The sequence below is a fragment of the Schistosoma haematobium genome, chromosome 4, assembly GCF_000699445.3.
Source record: "Schistosoma haematobium chromosome 4, whole genome shotgun sequence".
NCBI lineage: Eukaryota > Metazoa > Platyhelminthes > Trematoda > Strigeidida > Schistosomatidae > Schistosoma > Schistosoma haematobium.
In genome coordinates this window covers 43,706,492-43,726,592 of record NC_067199.1, presented here as the reverse complement: position 1 = coordinate 43,726,592, position 20,101 = coordinate 43,706,492, and the positions used below count along the sequence as shown (strand labels likewise).

The window sequence follows — 20,101 nt, the reverse complement described above, 5'->3', positions numbered from 1 at the left end:
CAAGTTGCGCCATTTATGGCGTAGGCGAGATATCCGTCTATCAACCAAAGGACGTGTTTACTGCGCAGCAGTTCGCTCCGTCCTACTTCATGGCAGTGAAAAATGGCCGGTAAGAGTAGAGGATATTCGTAGGTTACTAGTATTTGATCATAGGTGTCTACGAAACATTGCTCGTATATCCTGGGACCATCGAGTAAGTAACGCAGTTGTTAGGAAACAGGTACTAGGTAAGGATGGCAAATTAATTGATGACGTAGTGAAACTTGATCAGTTGAGATGGCTAGGATATAAGTTACGTATGCCCAACGACCGACTGCCTCGACATGCGATGTTCAGTGGTATAGGAGTAGGTATGAAGGAAGCTAGGGGCGGCCAAACCAAAACATGGCACAAGTCCATGAAGTCACTGACAAGTGGACTGAGCCATGTTGGTAGGTGTAGACAACCTGGTTGGGGACCGCGAGATGATAGCAACCGATAGTTAGAGACCCTGAATGACATGGCTCAAAATCGTTTGCAATGGCGCAGGTGCATCCACTGCTTTGTGTTCTACTAAATTCTATTCTTCTGAATTCTTCATGTCCCTTTCTTTTTTCTCTTTCCAAATTTATTTCACTGTATTATACTCCTTGAATAAAATCTTCCAACTGACTGACCCGATTCACTTCGGCTTATATCAGAGGAAAAAAATAGACTGAAACCTCTCAACTATCTTGACACATACACACGCATATATCAATATGTCGATATGTTTTCATGTGATGTAAAATATTCAATATCATTCAAAGTTCCATGTTTGTTTTTCAGCATTTAAAATTTATCGCTGGTGCACAACAATTATTTCATACTTGTTCAAAATTTGCTCAACAAGAAATTTATCAAATTATCGATGAGAATATATCTGCTCGTAATCTAGAATTAAATGTAATCTTATTTGTTTCTGTTGTTGTTACATTTTGATTGTTTTTCTATGCTTGGTTTATTCATTTTATTTTTGTTGAACAGTTTGAAGATTAATTCATGTTATGGATTGACTGAAACTCAGAGACAACTATTGACTATCACAGTGCAGATGATATTGTTCTATATAATGAAGATGTTGATATAAAACAGTTTTCTGATCGACTTAAGGAACAATACAAGTATGTTTAGGATATGTTTCTTTCTATCTAAGTGCAAATTGTTGCTTCGGGACTAGTCTATATTCATCACCTAGATTGATCATAGGTTGGGAAGTAGTTAAGCGGGTTCATCACTTATCTTAACAGTCTCATATCCCATGATAGGTTGGTGGCTGACAACATCTTGTTATAGATTCAGAAATTTTGATTGAATTTTGCCAACTTACGTCACTTATGATGTAGGCAAAACAAAATGTTTTTCTGCGAGCAAAGGAGCGAGTGTGCTGTTCAGAACTTCTCTGTGTTTTGTTTTATGGTTCTGAAACGTTAAAGGAAAAAGCATGCGTAGACTTTAGGTTTTTGATCATAGATATCCTTCAGGCATTGAATATGTAAAGTAAAACTACTGAGAGACAATATGGAATTTCACTCATCATCAATCAAGTCCCAACACATAATTTTCGGAAGAAAAAATATCTATCACACATGATTATACTTTAAATTATTTTACACATAATTCTGTTATGTAATAGAGGTAGCAACTGGTATACCCTGAACCTACTTAGGTTCCGTGCTAATCGGTACTTATCAGCGAGTAACACATTCAATCTTGAAGGAATTGATACTCCTTATGAAATTTGAATTTGTATCATTTAACTTCACAAACGCTGACATCATTATTAGCCAGTTCGTACAGTGATCGATCTATAGAACTGAAATGTATATATCTATGCTTAATAGAGTCTATTTCATGCTTTTTCATAATTCATATCTAAGTGTTTTTTAAAATATCTTTCTTTGTTCACAGTTGGAAATTGATAATTTAAACCAATTGAATGATTATCTTGAATTAATGATAAGTCAAAAACAATCTGAACTAAAACAAAAACGACAAGGTAAATACTGATTGAATTTATCGTTTCTTTTTAAATAATAAAAGTACACAATGAATATTATTTTTAGTTAAACTTTGGATGCTACTACTTAATGTTATTAGGTTAGAAAGCTCAAAGAGTGCTGTTTTATAATTCTTGACTTTAATCAGTCATCTGTCATGTAAAACGTAGAACTTGATACATACTTACATCGATTTAATCTGCTATATCATATTAACACAGGGAGATGAAACTATTTCAAGACAAATCCCAGTGTATTAGGACGAATAACAGTATCGGTGGTAGTAACAGTAATAATATTAAGTATACAGAAAGACATAATGCGATTTGTGGGCTCAGATTTTAAAGGAAGATAGAAAGTGAATGGATCTGCTCCATTGGGCACGGCTATTAGCTATGTCACCGAAATTCTCTAGATATTGGTTGTGATAATTACTCTCACCTTAACTAAGTAGTCTGTACTTACATAAATGGCTCAGTTTAACAGTCAATATCTCCATGGTCTGGCGCTACGTCTTTTTAACTTCACATTTAATTCCAAAATATGGATATTTGATAAGTATAGTGATGCGGTAGTTGGGATATATATTACGTAATTTTAACCATCGCTTACCTTAACCCACGTTAATAATAATAATAAATGTGTGGAGTAGAAGTGGGTTGGAGGAAAGCTAAAAGGAACTAAACTTAGACATGCTATCAGTTCATAAAAACATTTACTATTGTGTTAAGCCATGCATATTGGTGAATACATAACACGTTATACTGCTGAGTCAGATTACATTTATTGTGCACATTTCAATTCGTCATAATGTAACACAAGCTATTATCATCCAGTTGTCACATCTACTTCACTTCTAGCATTGTTAAACTCACTGCAACTTCAGACATTCTTCACTTTTCGCTCTTAAACAAGGAGGAGACTCATTGAATCTTTTAGTATTCTGGATTTTTAAACATTAGTTCTCATCATAGATAATATTTCAGTTATACAATTATTAATAATAACACATTATCTACACCATCTTAAGAATTCATAGAAACGATAGAAAATATAAGACATTTGAATTGTATAATTGTCAACAAATTCCACCTCCGTACTTGTTGAGGCCTTACCACTGGAGGCGGATATTTTTTGGATAAGGCGAGGTGTGCATTATTAGGGTGGACCTTATCAGACACCACCCATCCTTCGTCAGAGGGCAGCATCGCTGCTATCCTGGTTTTCTGAGGGAAACACATTACTGTTGTCACACTTTTGTACAGTCAGTAGTACGATTACGCCCTCGGACATTGGGTTTGCTGCTTTTGGTTTTACCGTTCTTCAACCGACCTGCCTGACTGGCATAGTAGGGCCTTGATGAACGATTGTTCCAGCCAGTATAGCCAGTCGGTCCATGACGACAGGCAAGCTCGAACACTACGTCAAGGTAGCTGCAATGGTCGGGTCTAAACATGTAAATTAAGTGTTCTGTGTTAAAGTACAACAAGTTATTTATAGCTGTTGTCGGTTGTAAATTGGATTACTTTTTATATACAAAGTGTTAATTCTCAATGAATCATTATAGTTTACTTAGGTACGTATAACTAGATGTAAGCATATTTTTTTACATTCACTGTAAATTGTACTTTTGTTTCCATTTTGAAATTCATTTGAAGACCAGATCAGTTTTAGTTTCCAATTACTCGTATTACTATTGGTTTAAATAAATATATATTTATGCAAGGGGTTCACATGAGATTGTCGTAACCAATGTTTAAAGACTTTGAGTGATATGGCTCAAAATCATTTTTATATTATCTTTTGGTTGTCTAATCTTTTCTGTGAATACTGTTACTACCTCTACGCTAAGATTTACCTTGACAATTTCATCTTGTGCTAATGGGATTTGGCAACTTGAACCGACGTACACGTGTGCTAGGTTCTTTGTTATGTTCGAGTGATTAACTGATATATATCATTATTCTGATTGATCTTCTGATGTATCAACGTTTAAATGCACTAAAATTTTCAAAATTATTTATTATTAAATATTCTAGAGCAGGAACAATTATTAGAACTCGAGACGTATGCCAAAGAAATACTTCAAAGTGAGTTGAAATTATATATATTTGAAGCATTTCAAAAGTTACAGAAAATCCTGTATTACTGTACTGAATCAAGAAATATGCTACACTCAAAACATGAAAGAACTATTGCCTTAATTGATGTGATGTAAATATCACTTTTCCCCTTGAAATACTATAGTCTTTTTATTTTACTGATTATCATAAGTACAAAATATAATTGTTGAATTGTTTATAGTTAGAAAAATGTGTTTTAGAATTAAATTAGTAATCCCCTTTTATTTGACAACTATTACCTACTCACATTGAGAATCAGTGGGGAAAATTGAACTACATGACGTCGATACTCATCAAATTAGTAGTACGTACAACGATAAACGATCAAATAGACTATTAGTTACGTCTTAATTTTATCAACAGACTTTAGTTAACATTGAGGACTATATAAATATGAGATAGGGGAGTGGCCCCCTAAGAAAACCACCTGCTTCGGTTTGGGCACCCGGGCAGTATCACAGCCCTCACACATATCGAATGAGATTTGTGTGGCGCATATGTATTTGGTGCCTCCTTGTACCAATATCTATATGTTAAAATAAATAAATAAATAAACATGAGATAGGTTACTACTTAGTGATTGATCAACGCTTTTATATTGTTATTATTTTATTCTTACATAAACGTCATGTTTCGATAATAGTGACTAAATTAGTGGAGGTTGGTTAAAGGGAAATTCTATTTACAAACAATTGAGGATTCTTCTAATACGATGTTGTTACTACTACTTACACAACAATACTTCAACGTTGTTAATCCACAACCTACTAGGAATATGGGAAATGAGACTCTCAAGACAACTTTAAGTTCCGTGAGAAATTAAAAATTGAAAATCTACTCTGGCTATACAACAGTTAGCAAGCTAAAAGTAACGACAACCAATTAGGTAACCATTGATGTTATCCTTTGAAGAAAGAACTAACATGTAGCAACAAAAAACTGAATAATCTGATTTCTTCTTAGCAATGAAATAAACAGGCAGTTACAAAGCCCTCTAATCAATATACATGCACATGGTTTTTGCAAATTACATACATAAATGGTTTTCTCATCGTTTACATCATAGGTCTACATTTAGATAGCCAATTATTGAAAACCACATCAAGAGCACTAGATACGAGTTTCATCCTAGTTTTTAAAACTCACCATCAGTATGCACTGATGATACACAAATGATTGGTTTAAATAAATAACCATCACTATTCGCGTTTACAGTGTAAACTAGTTTTCTTAATATTTTCATTCTTCTTTCCACTGTAATCTCTCTTCCAATCTTTAATTATTATTCTCTTAGAACTCAATAGAATCAAACAAGAAATTGATGAAACCACTCAACGTCAGGTTGTAATACGTCAATCAAATAAAAAGTTACTCCAAAGAAAACAGTACTTGGAAAAAAAGTTGAAAGAATTATCAGAAAAAAATCGTCAAGAGGAACTGTATAATTCAAGCACTCTAGTTAATCGTTCTATCGGCTGTACAGAATTATTTCCCATACCGATCAGTGAAACATCCATTATCCAGCATTGTAATAATAATGATAGGAGCAGACTCGAACCAATAGTTACGAGACAATTAATAAATCTGTAAGCTTCCAAAAGTTTCTGTTTACTGTTACCTCATTATATCTCAAACTTATGTAAGTTAGAAATGTTATAGTTCAATGGTTAAGTGCTTGCCACCGTATCTAAAGGTCTGGGGCTCGATCTCTGTCAGGGTTGTGGGTATTCACCTCTGTAGAGACCCGTTCTAGGACGACATAATTGTCTACAGTACACTTTGATTTTCAGTGGTACTTCAGCAGAGGTCAATCGAAGAAGAAAACTACTTACATGTATTATTATTTGTACAGTGCTTAAAGCGTACTTGAATTTAAACCGTGTCATAACTTTTTATCTGTGTTGTCGGGCCTTTGTAAATCATGTCTATAAAAGATTATTGTAATTTAGTGGATCTGTATCTTGGTAGCAAGACATTTACAATTGGGTTATGCTCGAACAAATTCCATAAATTAAAATTTTTGAAATCTAAAAGATGACCAAACTGACATTTTATTTTATTCGGCTCGTTCCCAAATTTAAACAAGACTTTGGACATTAACGTAAATATATTTCAAAGCAAATAGGAAGTAAATTTAATTTAGCAAAAGAATGTCAGTGTATACATAAACTTCAAACAGAAACATTTTGGTTTTCTCAGCTTATCAACTTCCTCTGACTGGATACAGAATAATATGAATTCATTATATTCCGTAGTTTCTCATCAGCTGCTTACAACAATATATGTACTGGAAGTTTACAATTAGGTAAGATGTAATGTGAAACAATTGACACAGATGAGTGAAAGGAATTGAAATGACAAAGGTTATCAATAATGACTTTCTATATGTATGTGAAATGACAGGTCGGTGGTCATTTGGTGTTGGAAACCAAAAAATAAAAGGGGTGAGTAATGCATTAGTTAAGTGAGGTTCAGAGGTAGATAACTAATGCATCACCCATCCCTTTTATTTTTTGGTTTCCAACACCAAATGACCACCGACCTGTCATTTCACATACATATAGAAAGTCATTATTGATAACCTTTGTCATTTCAATTCCTTTCACTCATCTGTGTCAATTGTTTCACATTACATCTTACCTAATTGTAAACTTCCAGTACATATATTGTTGTAAGCAGCTGATGAGAAACTACGGAATATAATGAATTCATGTTATTCTGTATCCATGTTCGTTCTGGCTTTATTTTAATTCACAAAGGGAACCAATTGCATTAAATTCTCCTGTTTAGTTGAAAATTGACCATTCAGCTTACTCCAACTTTAACCTGTACGAAAGATGCGTTAATCAAGTGTTTGTTCTACTAACACCTTCTGTCTGAGCATATTCGTAGGATCCGTTGTTACAGTTCACTTCGATTAAAATAAATGATCTGGCCTTCCTGTCTCTCCACCTTCTAGGCAATAAAGAGTTATCGTTTTTTATCCTTTCAGTAACTGGTCTGACTTTGTCGAGACTTGAGCTCGAATGTACCTTACAATGTCTGAGGATATTCCACATCGGTTCTCGTTGGTGTTAATCGAAGGCGTTTTTAGTTATATTGGCTGATGCACCTGAATTTATGAACCTACTGACACTTCATGACGGTTATTTCCATTTCTTTACATAATTCAATGGAATATCTATGTTATGGGTGCTTACTGATTGTCCGTAACAAATATCTCCAAATTCATAGTAAGCAATCATCTTTCTTCTCCATGGTATCAATTGAGTTTCTTATCGAATAATCCGTTTCATTTGGACTCAGGTCCTGGGACTGGATAACTAGCTTCGATAGATGTACGTAATTTTCAGCCTAGTAAAGTTTCTTGAGAGGAGACCCCATTAACTGTTTGGCTACTCAGTTTAGTACATTAGATGAGCATAAGAATCTGTAAAATCTCTTCGATGATCCTCATTTCTTCCAAATTGCTCATAGGTTTTTTTTAATATGCCAACAAAATGTTCGACTTGATCGTCAGATTGAGTATTTAGACATAGTTAATCCCATCCTGTCAATCAAATTCTGAATGTGACAGACAAGAACTGCGTTCCATTATCGCTAATTATTATCTTCGAATGACATTCCAACTTGGTTGCTTTATGTCTAAATGATTGAATTCACAAGATTCAGTGTACAATAAAGAATAAATCCACTGATGCTTTTGCAACGGATCATAAATTGCTTCATCTTAGGTTCTCTAATTCTGACTAAAAAGATCTACGACTTCTGTTTAAAAGTCAATCACTTCATGAAATGATGACATCACATCTTGATCAGGCTATCAAATCAAAATATCAGTTAAGTTTTCGTTGTCTTTTTTTAAAATAAAGGAATATTTCTTTAAACACATATAGATTCTTATTGTTTCTCTAATAGACTTTCACCTTGTCGTATAACATGTACATCGTTTGACAAAGATAATCATATGTATGAAGTATCAACATTATTTGGTCTAGTGAATTTCTTGTTAACTTGTCAAGTATGCGATCTGTTAGTTGATGACTCTGATAGAAAGAATAACAATAATCATCAATGTAATGAAAGCATTGACGGTAATGATGACGGTGATGACGATGAAGAAGATGATGATGACGATATGCAGACGACAGTTAATCCGGAAAATCTGAAAGTGATCAGTGTACAAGTTGTCGCACCAGCAGATGGTATGTTGTATTGTTTGGTTATTGTAATGTTTGTCATAACTTTCTTTAATTTTTTTTCCATTGTTAGATCTAAAGTTCACTAAGATTAAATCTCTGTGTGGATGCCATTTACTTAGTACCACCGATTTGTCTAAGATAACTTACAACATACCTAGTAATGATAGGCCGTACCAATTATTTATAACACTTACTTACCCTTCTTAAGACATAGGCCTCCAACCAGGGATGTAAATCCAAATATGTCGTAAGCTTTCCGCTCTAGTTTTACCCAGATACTATTCATGGTCTTGATCCTTGCTTCCAGTTTTCTTCGTTATGTATTCTTTGGTCTGCCTGCTTTTCTTATACCTTGAGGATTCGAAGTTAGGACTTGTTTTCTGTAAAAATGTGTCCTGTCCACCTCCAATGTCTTTTCCTGATCACCTCCTCAGCTGATAGCTGCTTTATTCTTTTCCAAAGTAGGTTATTGCTATTTTTCTCTGACCAATGGATCTGATGTACTTTGCATATATAGGTTATAAATTACTGTACGTTTTAGTGAAACATCTGTACAATAGAACTGTCTTAGTGTTAGTGCTGAAAATCCTGACTCTGATCTTCGGTACTCGTCAAAAGCATTCCTGTAATTTTGAGGAAATGAGCGCTGAAATGCACGAAAGCAATGTTCAAAGTTTTTTGTTGACTGTTTCTAACCACCTACCATCTCGTCATAGTGCACGTAATGTCGGTTCACTTAGACTAGTGTCTGGATTCCAACTTCACCTATTAAATTTGATCAGCAATAAAGATCGGGCAAACGTAACTTCGGTAACTGTTTATTAAACAATCAGCTGTAAACATCTCTGTCCTACAGTCCACTCGCATCTGGAATCGCTCGGTAGTAAGTAACGTCTCAGACCGCAACGGTGGATTGAGTCTACCATGAGGAATCAGTTTTTTGGTGAATAAAGATGTATTTCGCTGATGAGTTCAGAAAAGCACAAAATCTGTGCCCTGGATACCTTACTGACTACCTTCTATTACCTAATATGTTCTTATTCTGGTGAAGACGCTGACAAAATGCAGAGTCTTCTGACCACCCTAAGGAACAATGCAAGCATGTTCGAGATGCGATTCTCCCCCTCGGAATGCAAAGTGCTGCTTCAGGATTGGGCTGCCTCGACACCCAAACTAATAATAGGGAGTGAAGTAGTTGAGCGTGTCGACCGCTTCACTTATCTTGGGAGTCTCATCAACCCTTGTGGTCTGGTGTGTGACGAAATCTCAGCACGCATACAGAAGGCCCGACTAGCTTTTGCCAACTTGCGTCATTTATGGCGTAGGCAAGATATCCGTCTATCAACCAAAGAACGTGTTTACTGCGCAGCAGTTCGTTCCGTCCTACTTCATGGCAGTGAAAAATGGCCGGTAAGAGTAGAGGATATTCGTAGGTTACTAGTATTTGATCATAGGTGTCTACGAAACATTGCTCGTATATCCTGGGACCATCGAGTAAGTAACGCAGTTGTTAGGAAACAGGTACTAGGTAAGGATGGCAAATCAATTGATGACGTAGTGAAACTTGATCAGTTGAGATGGCTAGGATATAAGTTACGTATGCCCAACGACCGACTGCCTCGACATGCGATGTTCAGTGGTATAGGAGTAGGTATGAAGAAAGCTAGGGGCGGCCAAACCAAAACATGGCACAAATCAATGAAGTCACTGACAAGTGGACTGAGCCATGTTGGTAGGTGTAGACAACCTGGTTGGGGACCGCGAGATGATAGCAACCGATGGTTAGAGACCCTGAATGACATGGCTCAAAATCGTTTGCAATGGCGCAGGTGCATCCACTGCTTTGTGTTCTACTAAATTCTATTCTTCTGAATTCTTCATGTCCCTTTCTTTTTTCTCTTTCCAAATTTATTTCACTGTATTATACTCCTTGAATAAAATCTTCCAACCCTAATGTTTCCGATTACTGCTTTTACTCTTACCGCCTCTACCACTACGGAATTTGAGTCGACAACTGCATCTGTGTGCTAATGTGGTATGGCAACTCGGACTGATGTATGTACGTACGAAGTTCTACGTTGTTACTAACTGACTATTCTGGTGTAATGAACAGGTTTCACAACTGATTTTAACGATAAGGGATATAGAGAACTTGCGTTTCAATGTTTTGTGCGTGCGTTTCCAAATATCCATTTTTATCTTCATGTAGTCTGGAAAATGGAATAGTACGGTTTCGTGCGATGATTTCTATCTTTGATTAGATTTATCGATTCCACTGAGGTTTATCAGCAAAAGTGTTAGTGTTGTTTCAATACATTGAAAAGAAATAATGAATACTAACCAATAATCAAACACTCGTCTTTATAAGTATTCAGCAAAAAAGTTTTTCCTAACATCATCCGAAATGAGTGATTACTCATAGGATGTATGTATTCTTTTTGGGTTGTGAATCAATTTTTTATTTATCAGAATCCTACCTAGTCATTTCTAAAAACTATTCGTTTCGGCAACTTCGTTAAATACGACATTAGTTCAAAATTGTCTAGTCGGTTGAATAACTGAAAACAGGCAATTTTAAAGTCTGTAGGTCAATTCGTACTTCAGATTGTATTTAAATATAGCTTATTAGTAAGTTTTTTCCTCGAATAACTAGCATTTTCAACTATACTATCTTCCCATAAGCGAACGATGAGTTAAAAAGAAGAGATTTTAATAATATCACACCTCACCTTATTCATAAGATATCTTGCGTTGATGATATTGTTGTAGGAGTTTGACTCTAACAAATCAAAGGCTTCGAGAAGCTGATCCTTAAATTTTGCGGTCACGATTCCAAGTCTCGAAGATCACTTAGTTGTTTATTTTCATTTTCAGACTCTGAGCAGAAGTATAGTTTTATGATGTGACAATCGAAAATTTCCAATTATCCATAGATCTTTAACAAAAGTTAACATAATCGTGTTAACAGTGAAAACCTTCATTTAATTTAAGCTTAATGTAGGATTCAGAAGACTCAGTCGGCTTTTCCAACATGCATCGCTTGTGGTGTAGGTGAGATATCCATTTGCCAAACAAATGACTAGTTTACTGCTCAGCAGGAATCAACGTCCTACTTTATGGGTGTGAAACGGACATTAAGAACAGAGGATATTTGTAGATTGCTGGTATTCAATCATAGGTGTCTTCGAAGCATTGCTTGTGTGCTTTTGGCCCACAGATTAAGCAGTGCCTGGGTTAGGAATATAGTACCAGCCAAATATGGTAAGTCGATTGATGAGGTAGCAAATCTTCATCAACTTAGATAGTTGGGACATGTGTTACATATACCTAACCACCGCCTAGCTCGACGAGCGGTTTTCTGGTGCAGAAGTGAATTGTAAGGGAGAGGATCGAACCAATACATGGCGTCAGTCCATGAAGTCGCTGACAGTTTGACTTAACCATGTCAATAGGTGCAGACTACCTGGTCGGGGTCCCCGTGATTGTTGTGGGCATTGGTTACAGTCTTTAAATGACAACTCAAAATCATTCACAGTGACGCAAATGCACTCACTTTTCCTATACCTCCAAATTCTGAGCTTCTGAATTCTTCATAACTTTTTTGGGTTTTTATCTCATCAATTTATATTCTCTTCTCGAGTCGTATCTTCCATGAGGGTGTACAACCACTTTTCTCCATTGTTCCATTCAAGCAGTGGAGTTAGACAGGGTTGCCCAATCTCACCATTCCTCTTCAACTTTGCCATCGATGGCATTCTGGAAACAGCTCTGATGGATGTAAGTAGTGGCGGTGTAGATCTGTTGTCTGGAGAAAGACTTCTCGACCTTGAGTATGCGGATGATATTGTCTTACTGTGCGATAATGCCCAAGGCATGCAATCCGCACTTAATCAGTTGGTAATCAGTGTCCGTAAGTATGGTATGTGATTTGCACCTTCGAAGTGTAAAGTACTTCTACAAGACTGGCAAGATTCCAATCCTGTACTCGCTCTGGATGGTGAGCAGATAGACGTAGTTGAGAAGTTCGTGTATCTGGGTAGCTGCATAAGTGCTGGTGGGGGTGTGAGTGATGAGATCAATGCACGTATAGTGAAAGCCAGAGTGGTTTATGTCAATCTGGGCCATCTTTGGCGCCTTCGTGATGTCAGTCTGGCTGTGAAAGTTCGGATCTACAACGCGTCGGTGAGAGCAGTTTTGCTCTATGCTTGTGAAACCTGGCCTCTCCGAGTTGAGGACGTTAGACGACTCTCTGTGTTCGATCATCGCTGTCTCCGAAGGATTGCTGACATCCAGTGGCAACACCATGTTAGTAATGCAGAAGTTCGGCATCGTGTGTTCGGGCACAGAGACGATAATGCAATTGGTGTCACCATCTTGAAGCACCGACTTCGGTGGCTTGGACATGTTCTCCAAATGTTGTCCCAGAGAATTCCACGTCGTGCATTATTTGCCGACTCTGGGACTGGTTGGGAAAAGCGGAGAGGTGGTCAGTGCATGACATGGTGTCGTGGTATGAAAGAAAGCTGCAAAGGACTGGCTTCTGTTGGTCCTTCACGACTCCCTGGTTGGGGTCCGAGACATGGTGCTACACAGTGGCTAGAGACGTTATCAGATATGGCTCAGAATAGAAGCCAATGGCGATCCTGCTGTAACCTTCTTTTACTTTCTTCATAAAAAGTGGTTGTATCTTCCTTAACTGAAAGAATTCTTCCAGGTGTACCTTTCCGTCTCCCCATTATTATCATTATTATTATTATCATCATTATCATTATCATTATCATTATTATTATTATTATTATTATTATTATTATTATTATTATTATTATTATTATTATTATTATTATTATTATTATTACACTACCTTACACTAATCTGGTCGTTATTGTTCTTTTTTTCTTTTACGCTCCTCACCTTTTTTTCTCTTTCCATTCTCATTGTTTTGTGTGGCGCATATATGTTTGGTGCCTCCTTAAACCATTATTTATGCGTTCAAATAAATAATAAATAAAATCCATGCGTAACATTTCTCATTACCATTGATACTGTTACTACACATACTATTCTGGTATTTGGCTTGACAATTTCATCTCTCTGTACTAATAGGATGTAACAGTTTAAACTAATGTTTTTACGTACCAGATTATACGTTAACTGACCAATATAGGCTTTAAAAGTATATCGACCTACGACTAGTTAAAATACACAGGGTTAACAGTGGGATTTTTTCAAAGGAACACTGATATCATGCCTAAAATTATTACTTTACTTGATGTTTTTATTCTACTGACGATAATAACTTAGCTTATCCTTTTGAGTGCTCATTGTCTGTTTTATCATTTAATTTGAATTAGTTGAATGTCCCGTGGAGTGTCCACCCGTTGAATCGGTTGCTCGTATTTTTATTGAATATTTAAATACAGTTGGTTATGATAATTTGCGTACACGATGCATTGGGTTTACAATGGCTGATGTAATTGAAGTGAGTTTATATTTTTTTCTACATCTCTTGTGTAATTTGTGAGTAAAATATAGGTATAATTTAAATTGATAATGTGTTGGCAACATGAAGCGAAATATACTTGGTCCGAGTTTCGGTACTGAGGTCAACAATACCCGAATGAAAGTACATTTAACTGACGAACCCCGAATAACTCAAAGCACACATCCCATGTCCCACTAGTAACCACACGTTAAATATTCTAAACATACATGGAGGCTATTTGCTCAAGATCCTCATAATACAACAGCGATTAATCAATTAATACTCCTGAATATTAACAGCGGAGAATTATAAAACGTTGGTATAATTTAAGTTAAGCTTCAAAGCAATGTAAAACTCACTTACCATGTACAGGTCTATGTAGTTTGTTTCGATTAACATGTTATTTTTTCATATATGATTGTCAAAGTCGTTGTAGATGGAGCAATAAAGTTGAAATTTATGACATTGGTGGTTGTAAGGCAGTTGTTTTTATCAACGAACCATCTCTCCATTTAACTACTGAGCTAAGGATAGCTGTATCGATTGTCGAATTTTAAGGCTAATTAGTTTGTGCAGAACTTGGTAACTTGAAATGAATCAAATATGTTGTCAATATTCTGCTAGGTTGATATCACCTCATGATGAAAAATGACCGATTAACATTTAAATTTATAGTAGGTAAATGTCTATGACGGTTTCTAACATGAAGGTTACATCGTTTTCACGGATATCGGCACATAATGATTTTTAATGGTTGCATAACTAATGTCATCTCGAGATAGAAACATATAAAAATGTATTCTTTTAAATGTCTAGAAAGATTGCTAACTCATTCGCATTCATTTTAATGGTGTTTTATTTTCTACATGTAGTTGTTCTCTACCTAATGTGATAAACATTTCTCAAAAATTATCATTATTATATTGCAACCCTACCAGCAAGTATTACTGATTCAAGCCAACATAACCATTTCACTACATTTTAATGTAGACTGAAGAAATACGGCAGACAAAATGAACTTCATCTTCACCAACGCATACATTAGTACAGACCAACAGAGTGAAATTGTGTTATATGTTATCATACTCATATATATTATAGAAAAACAGGCAACTATAAACAACTTATCGGCTTGAGAAAATTTCTAAATTGTAGATTAAGTGAATTCCAAGGATCTCATTGTATTTCTAAACTCATGATATTATATATTCTTGATTTAATGTTTATCTATATTTATTAACTTAATTTGCATTTCTGATTATTTCAAGACAATTGAAACTATCATTGTTCCGTTCATGGTTTTGGCCAGTGATTTACGTTCTTTATGGTTAGCTAAATGTGATGTGAATCTTGTTATGACATCAATAGACGATCAACTATTCACTGGTGGTTATTTTACACCAAAGAAATTACGTAATTTAATTGGACAAACACCACGATCTACAGCTGTTCACTCTTTGTCAACTTCACATAGAACACCATTTCAGTCAAAACAATTGCATCATCAATCGATTATTGGTGAAAGTATGATACCTGTTGAAAAGTCATTATCGTTCTATGAATACTTAACACCATCTGAACCATTGAGGTAAATGAAAAATTTTTTTTCGTTTCATACTTACACATGTATACCTTTTTTGTGTGGTTCAGATGGAAACTTGTAACTTGAGGTGATAAGCAAACTTAAAAACAATCAATTCTTTATAGTAGTCAAAGACGAAAATAGTTGTTTAATACAATTATATAAGGTCAACCATCCTTTTTTTTCAATGCTTAATAGAACGTACAATATCTAGCAATTTCCAGGATGTTTTTTTTAATTAATTTAGTTAGTAAGTATTAAAGAAATGAGAATATTTCTCACTGGATATCTCATTTCAATCATCTTAAACTGTCTACATACACATGTCTTTTATGAACATTCCACTGTGGCACATTTCAACTAGATGAATGAAAAAAGGCAGATACAATGAAAGTCAGAACTTGTAGTGAAATTCCACAGTAAAAATCGTGCTCTTATGTATAGAGTACACTCACTTATTGAATGAACGAAAATGCCCAAAAACTGTGCAGATATTGTACGTGTATGACTAGATGCACTACCAATTCATGGACACTTAGCCTATTCCAAATCAAATATATGTTAACCAGTAAGAGAACAGTCCATCAGCTAATAGTTAATTTTTCCGATAAATAGTAGTCTATTTGTTACACAAGAATTTCATAGAGAATGTAAAGTCGGTTAATTCCTATCCGACTTTATAATTTCAATTTCATGACACTGAAAAGTGTGTACATTGGCTGATTACTAAATTGTGATCAATATCACCCCCAAATGCCCTAGTTACGGCCTTGGGTAGGAAGAGTCATCTCTCCCCCCTCGAAATGCTCTCACATGACCACGTGCATATAACCACTGCCAAGGAAGTTCTACTCACTGCCTTCTCGCGGCGGAGTGTGATTTTTTTACGAAGTTGAGAGGACGAAATGCGGATGTCCGGCGCTTTAACCGGGTTGATAGACATGGAGAGTCCACCTAGGGGAATTGGAAAACCCTCATTCCAAACCAATGGTGCACATGAGCTCCACTATCCTAAAGGAACAAACGGCATATGAACCAATCGTTGGTCACCGGCCACCATAGGATTGTATCTTAATGTTGCTCCACCGCCTTGTGGGTCAGACGTTTAGGTCACAGGCTCCGTTTGTGGTCCCCTAAGTAAACTACCCGCTTCGGTCTGTGCACCTAGGTAGAGTATCACAGCCCATACAAAAATCAAATTCATTGTGCGGCGCATATCTATTCCGTTCCCCTTTGTACAAATATTTATATGTTCAAATAAATAATAGTGGTCATTATCATATCTTTCTATTGCTTAATGTAAATCGAATTATGTTAATGAAGTTGCAGTTTATAAACACTCGACTAAGTGTTTCAATATCGCTTGCACAATGTTTTAATTGACGTTGTGTTGGACTGCCGACTATCTAACAGGTTATTGTGTATAGTTTGAAACAACTCAATTTGATGGCTATCAATTTCGAGATTATTAACCAGTTCATTCATATCCTAATGAATTAGAATGGTTATCTTGCAAACATCTATTTACTAGCTAGACAGATTACTTTTTCTATATTGTACATGTATATATAGTTCTGTTATGATAACCCCCTGGACATAACTTTCTCTCTCCCATCCTCATGCTTTTTCTCCTGGTTTCATTTTTTTATCAGCATAACTGTAAAATTTTCTACACGTAACTATCGTATAATGGTACGATTCACTTTAATGTCATTGGATTACATGGATTCTAGTCAGGGTTCTGTTGAATTTGAAGTTTTAAGAGGAAACCTAAGGTAGATATGTGTGTTTTATTTGTGTATCACTTTTTTTTAAAATCTACTGGAGTATTTTTATGCTTAATTGTCATATGAATTAGAAGTATGATTTTTTTTACCACCTAATATTAGAAAAGAACCTCTTGGAATCAGTCAGTCAGTAACAACATAGAACTTCGTACGTACATACATCAGTTCGAGTTGCCACACCACATTAGCACACTATATATTACTATTGTTGATTTATTGAATTACTTGTGTTTTGTAAACAAAGTAAATGAATAGTGTTATGACAAGATTCTAGAATAACAAATTGATTGATGAAACGGCGAGATTATAATTTATGGACGAATCAATCAGATGTAAGATAACGAGTCTTGAGTTTTGGCACGTAATTCATTCATACATTTGGCTAAGTAGAGTTTTGGCATCATAATTGATATCAATTCGTGATGAAAACCATAAATTAAATTCTTAATCCTAAACATCAACTGTAAATCATGGTTCTAATTCCTCACATTGGTCTATAAGACTCATTTAATCCTAGTTATTGGATGGAAGTTTTCAAGGTCACTTTAGCGTCGCTCAAAGGTGGTCCATAAATTAAACTTCCACCGATGAATCTATTTAAATAATCGAGTGAGATGTATGGGCTGAATTGTCTTGGTAAATGCATATTCTGCACAGTGATTATGATCATTAGTTGAAGTGACATGACACCGGTTGCGATAGCACAAATACATACATTATTTACCTATTTCTTGCTTTGAACTGCTACCATTAAGCAACAAATAGATTTTAATATCAATCATATAGGACCCATGTGTAATTAACCTCTTTCCTTAATGATTACTCCTTTTAGTCTGATTAGAATTTTCGGCGAGACTCTAATTTAAGGACGACCTTTGAACGAATCTTGAATGACCTTGACAATTATTAGCCAATCAGAAGAAAGTTAGTATAAAGTGAAAATATATTATATGAAAGTAATGAATTACAGTGGATATTCTTCTTTTACATGATTTAAAAACTTGTTAAGGTTTGGTTAAGGTTCAGAGGTTCTGAATTCACAATGCATATGGAATAGAAACTCGTTAGGTTTAGGGTTAGTTGAGGGTTAAGGTTCAGGGTTTAGGGTGAGGGTTAGGGTTAGGTGAGGGTTTAGGGTTAGGACTACGAGTTTTTAAATCATGTCAAAGAAGAATATCCACTGTAATTACGCTTCTGATTGGCTCGTCCCTAAATTAGAGTCTCGCCGAATTTCTTCTTGAAAAGTCTAGTCTTACCTCTCCTTTCTTGTGTGCAACTGTGTCATCGTTGACATGCGGTTGTTTATTAGTAGTTGAACCTATCTAGTCACGTTAGATCCATACCCCAGCAATAGAATACTACGACAGATTACTGTCGATGTAATTCGATTTGTGTAATAATATTGTAATTTACATTTATCAATTACGTGCTTGTGCTATCGACTGTTAGGACTAATGACATTGCACAACAACTATCCCAAACCACACATGTGGTATGATTTTGGAACCTCTTATCCCAATATTTATAAAGGTTCGTATTTCCTAATTATTGTGATATTCAGGATTGCAATTGACAAATCTCTATTTCTATACATACATCATGAGATTACTTCAATATTCCCATTTCGTAACAAGTTTTTATTAAAGTTCTTTATTAGCTACCAGTGGAATCTTGAACGAGCGTTTTGTTCTTGTTAGTTAGATGTTGCCTTATATTCATGATATTTACACCCACTCTCATCCATTACTTCTTGTTCTGAACAGCTACGTGTTATTCAATAAGTTTAGCAAGGAAATACAAACTTAAAAATAAGTCTCGATACCTGATAGGTAAGATAGTAAGTATCTGGACTCAGTTGCTTTAGTGGATTACGTATTAGAGTTTAAATGAAAATGTACTAGATCGAAATCCAAGTTTGAACACCAGTACCGGGAATTAAGCAGCTGTGATGAGTCTCAAGTAGGACGGAACATGTACATTCTGAATTCTAAGCATAGTCACTTTTTAACTGTAATAAAAATCTAAATCCAATAAATTTAATCAGTAGGCTATTGTTTTCATTTTTGTCGAGTAAGACCAACATTCTACAAGAATATGAGAGTAGTCATGGGGATTGGTTATTACAAGCAGTATCATTACTATTATTATCACTGTTATCGATTTTTTTTTATTTTTTACACTGTATATCTACATAGAACTGAAAAACTAGAAGAATATTTTGAAACTTGTAAACCAACCTGTGGAAATTTGTACAGTATTATATCAAAACTTCAATTATTCCTATCATCTTCTGTTTGATCTTTCAATGTCTATTGTTGTTTCTTTATTTTTGTAATTTGAATGTAATTTTACTCTACATTAATATATATCTAGTTATGTAATATGGCTTAATATATAACGGCTGTTTACATGAAACTCTCTTTGTATATATGTTCATCATATTTATTCAATCCATTTGGGTTGTGTGTTTTTTCTTACTTAGTACAAAGCAGTTGATACATTTTATGATTATTTTATTAAACGATTTCATCTTGTTGCCTGTACTTTTTTTAAAATGAAAAGCTTATTACTTTACTAAAAGAAATTAAATGACTTATTTATCTATTGAAATCGTTAACAGGGACGGTCTAAGTATTTGAAGGTTTGTGATGTTATCCATTTGCCCAAACTGGAATAGGTTTAACAGGGTTCGAACTGTCAATTCGGTCGCTGAAAAGTCAAACGTTTTAAAACCGTTGAACATAATTTTAAATTACAAACTAGCTTTACCTAAATAACTAATGATAAGAAGAAGTTAATCGAAACATTTGTAAGTTGGTGAAATGTCAGCCAACGGGCAAAGCTAAATAATAATATGTTCACTTACGTTTCTATAAGCGGCAACTCTGGGTTATAATGTTGTGTAAC

The 20,101-nt window shown here is 35.1% G+C and overlaps 1 protein-coding gene across 1 annotated transcript in view; it reads left to right on the top strand.

Moving 5' to 3' along the window:
• MS3_00008157 (uncharacterized protein) overlaps positions 1 to 19,895 on the top strand; it is a 31,307-nt gene extending 11,412 nt beyond the window's left edge. Inside the window, exons 9-17 of the mRNA XM_051216511.1 lie at positions 808 to 924; positions 1,930 to 2,017; positions 4,058 to 4,108; positions 5,436 to 5,727; positions 8,060 to 8,346; positions 13,695 to 13,822; positions 15,094 to 15,413; positions 17,060 to 17,182; positions 19,390 to 19,895. Of these exons, the coding sequence (XP_051067104.1) occupies positions 808 to 924; positions 1,930 to 2,017; positions 4,058 to 4,108; positions 5,436 to 5,727; positions 8,060 to 8,346; positions 13,695 to 13,822; positions 15,094 to 15,413; positions 17,060 to 17,182; positions 19,390 to 19,492 (1,509 nt within the window). The 3' untranslated portion in view covers positions 19,493 to 19,895. The remainder of the gene's footprint in view (positions 1 to 807; positions 925 to 1,929; positions 2,018 to 4,057; positions 4,109 to 5,435; positions 5,728 to 8,059; positions 8,347 to 13,694; positions 13,823 to 15,093; positions 15,414 to 17,059; positions 17,183 to 19,389) is intronic.
• Positions 19,896 to 20,101: the final 206 nt, after the last annotated feature.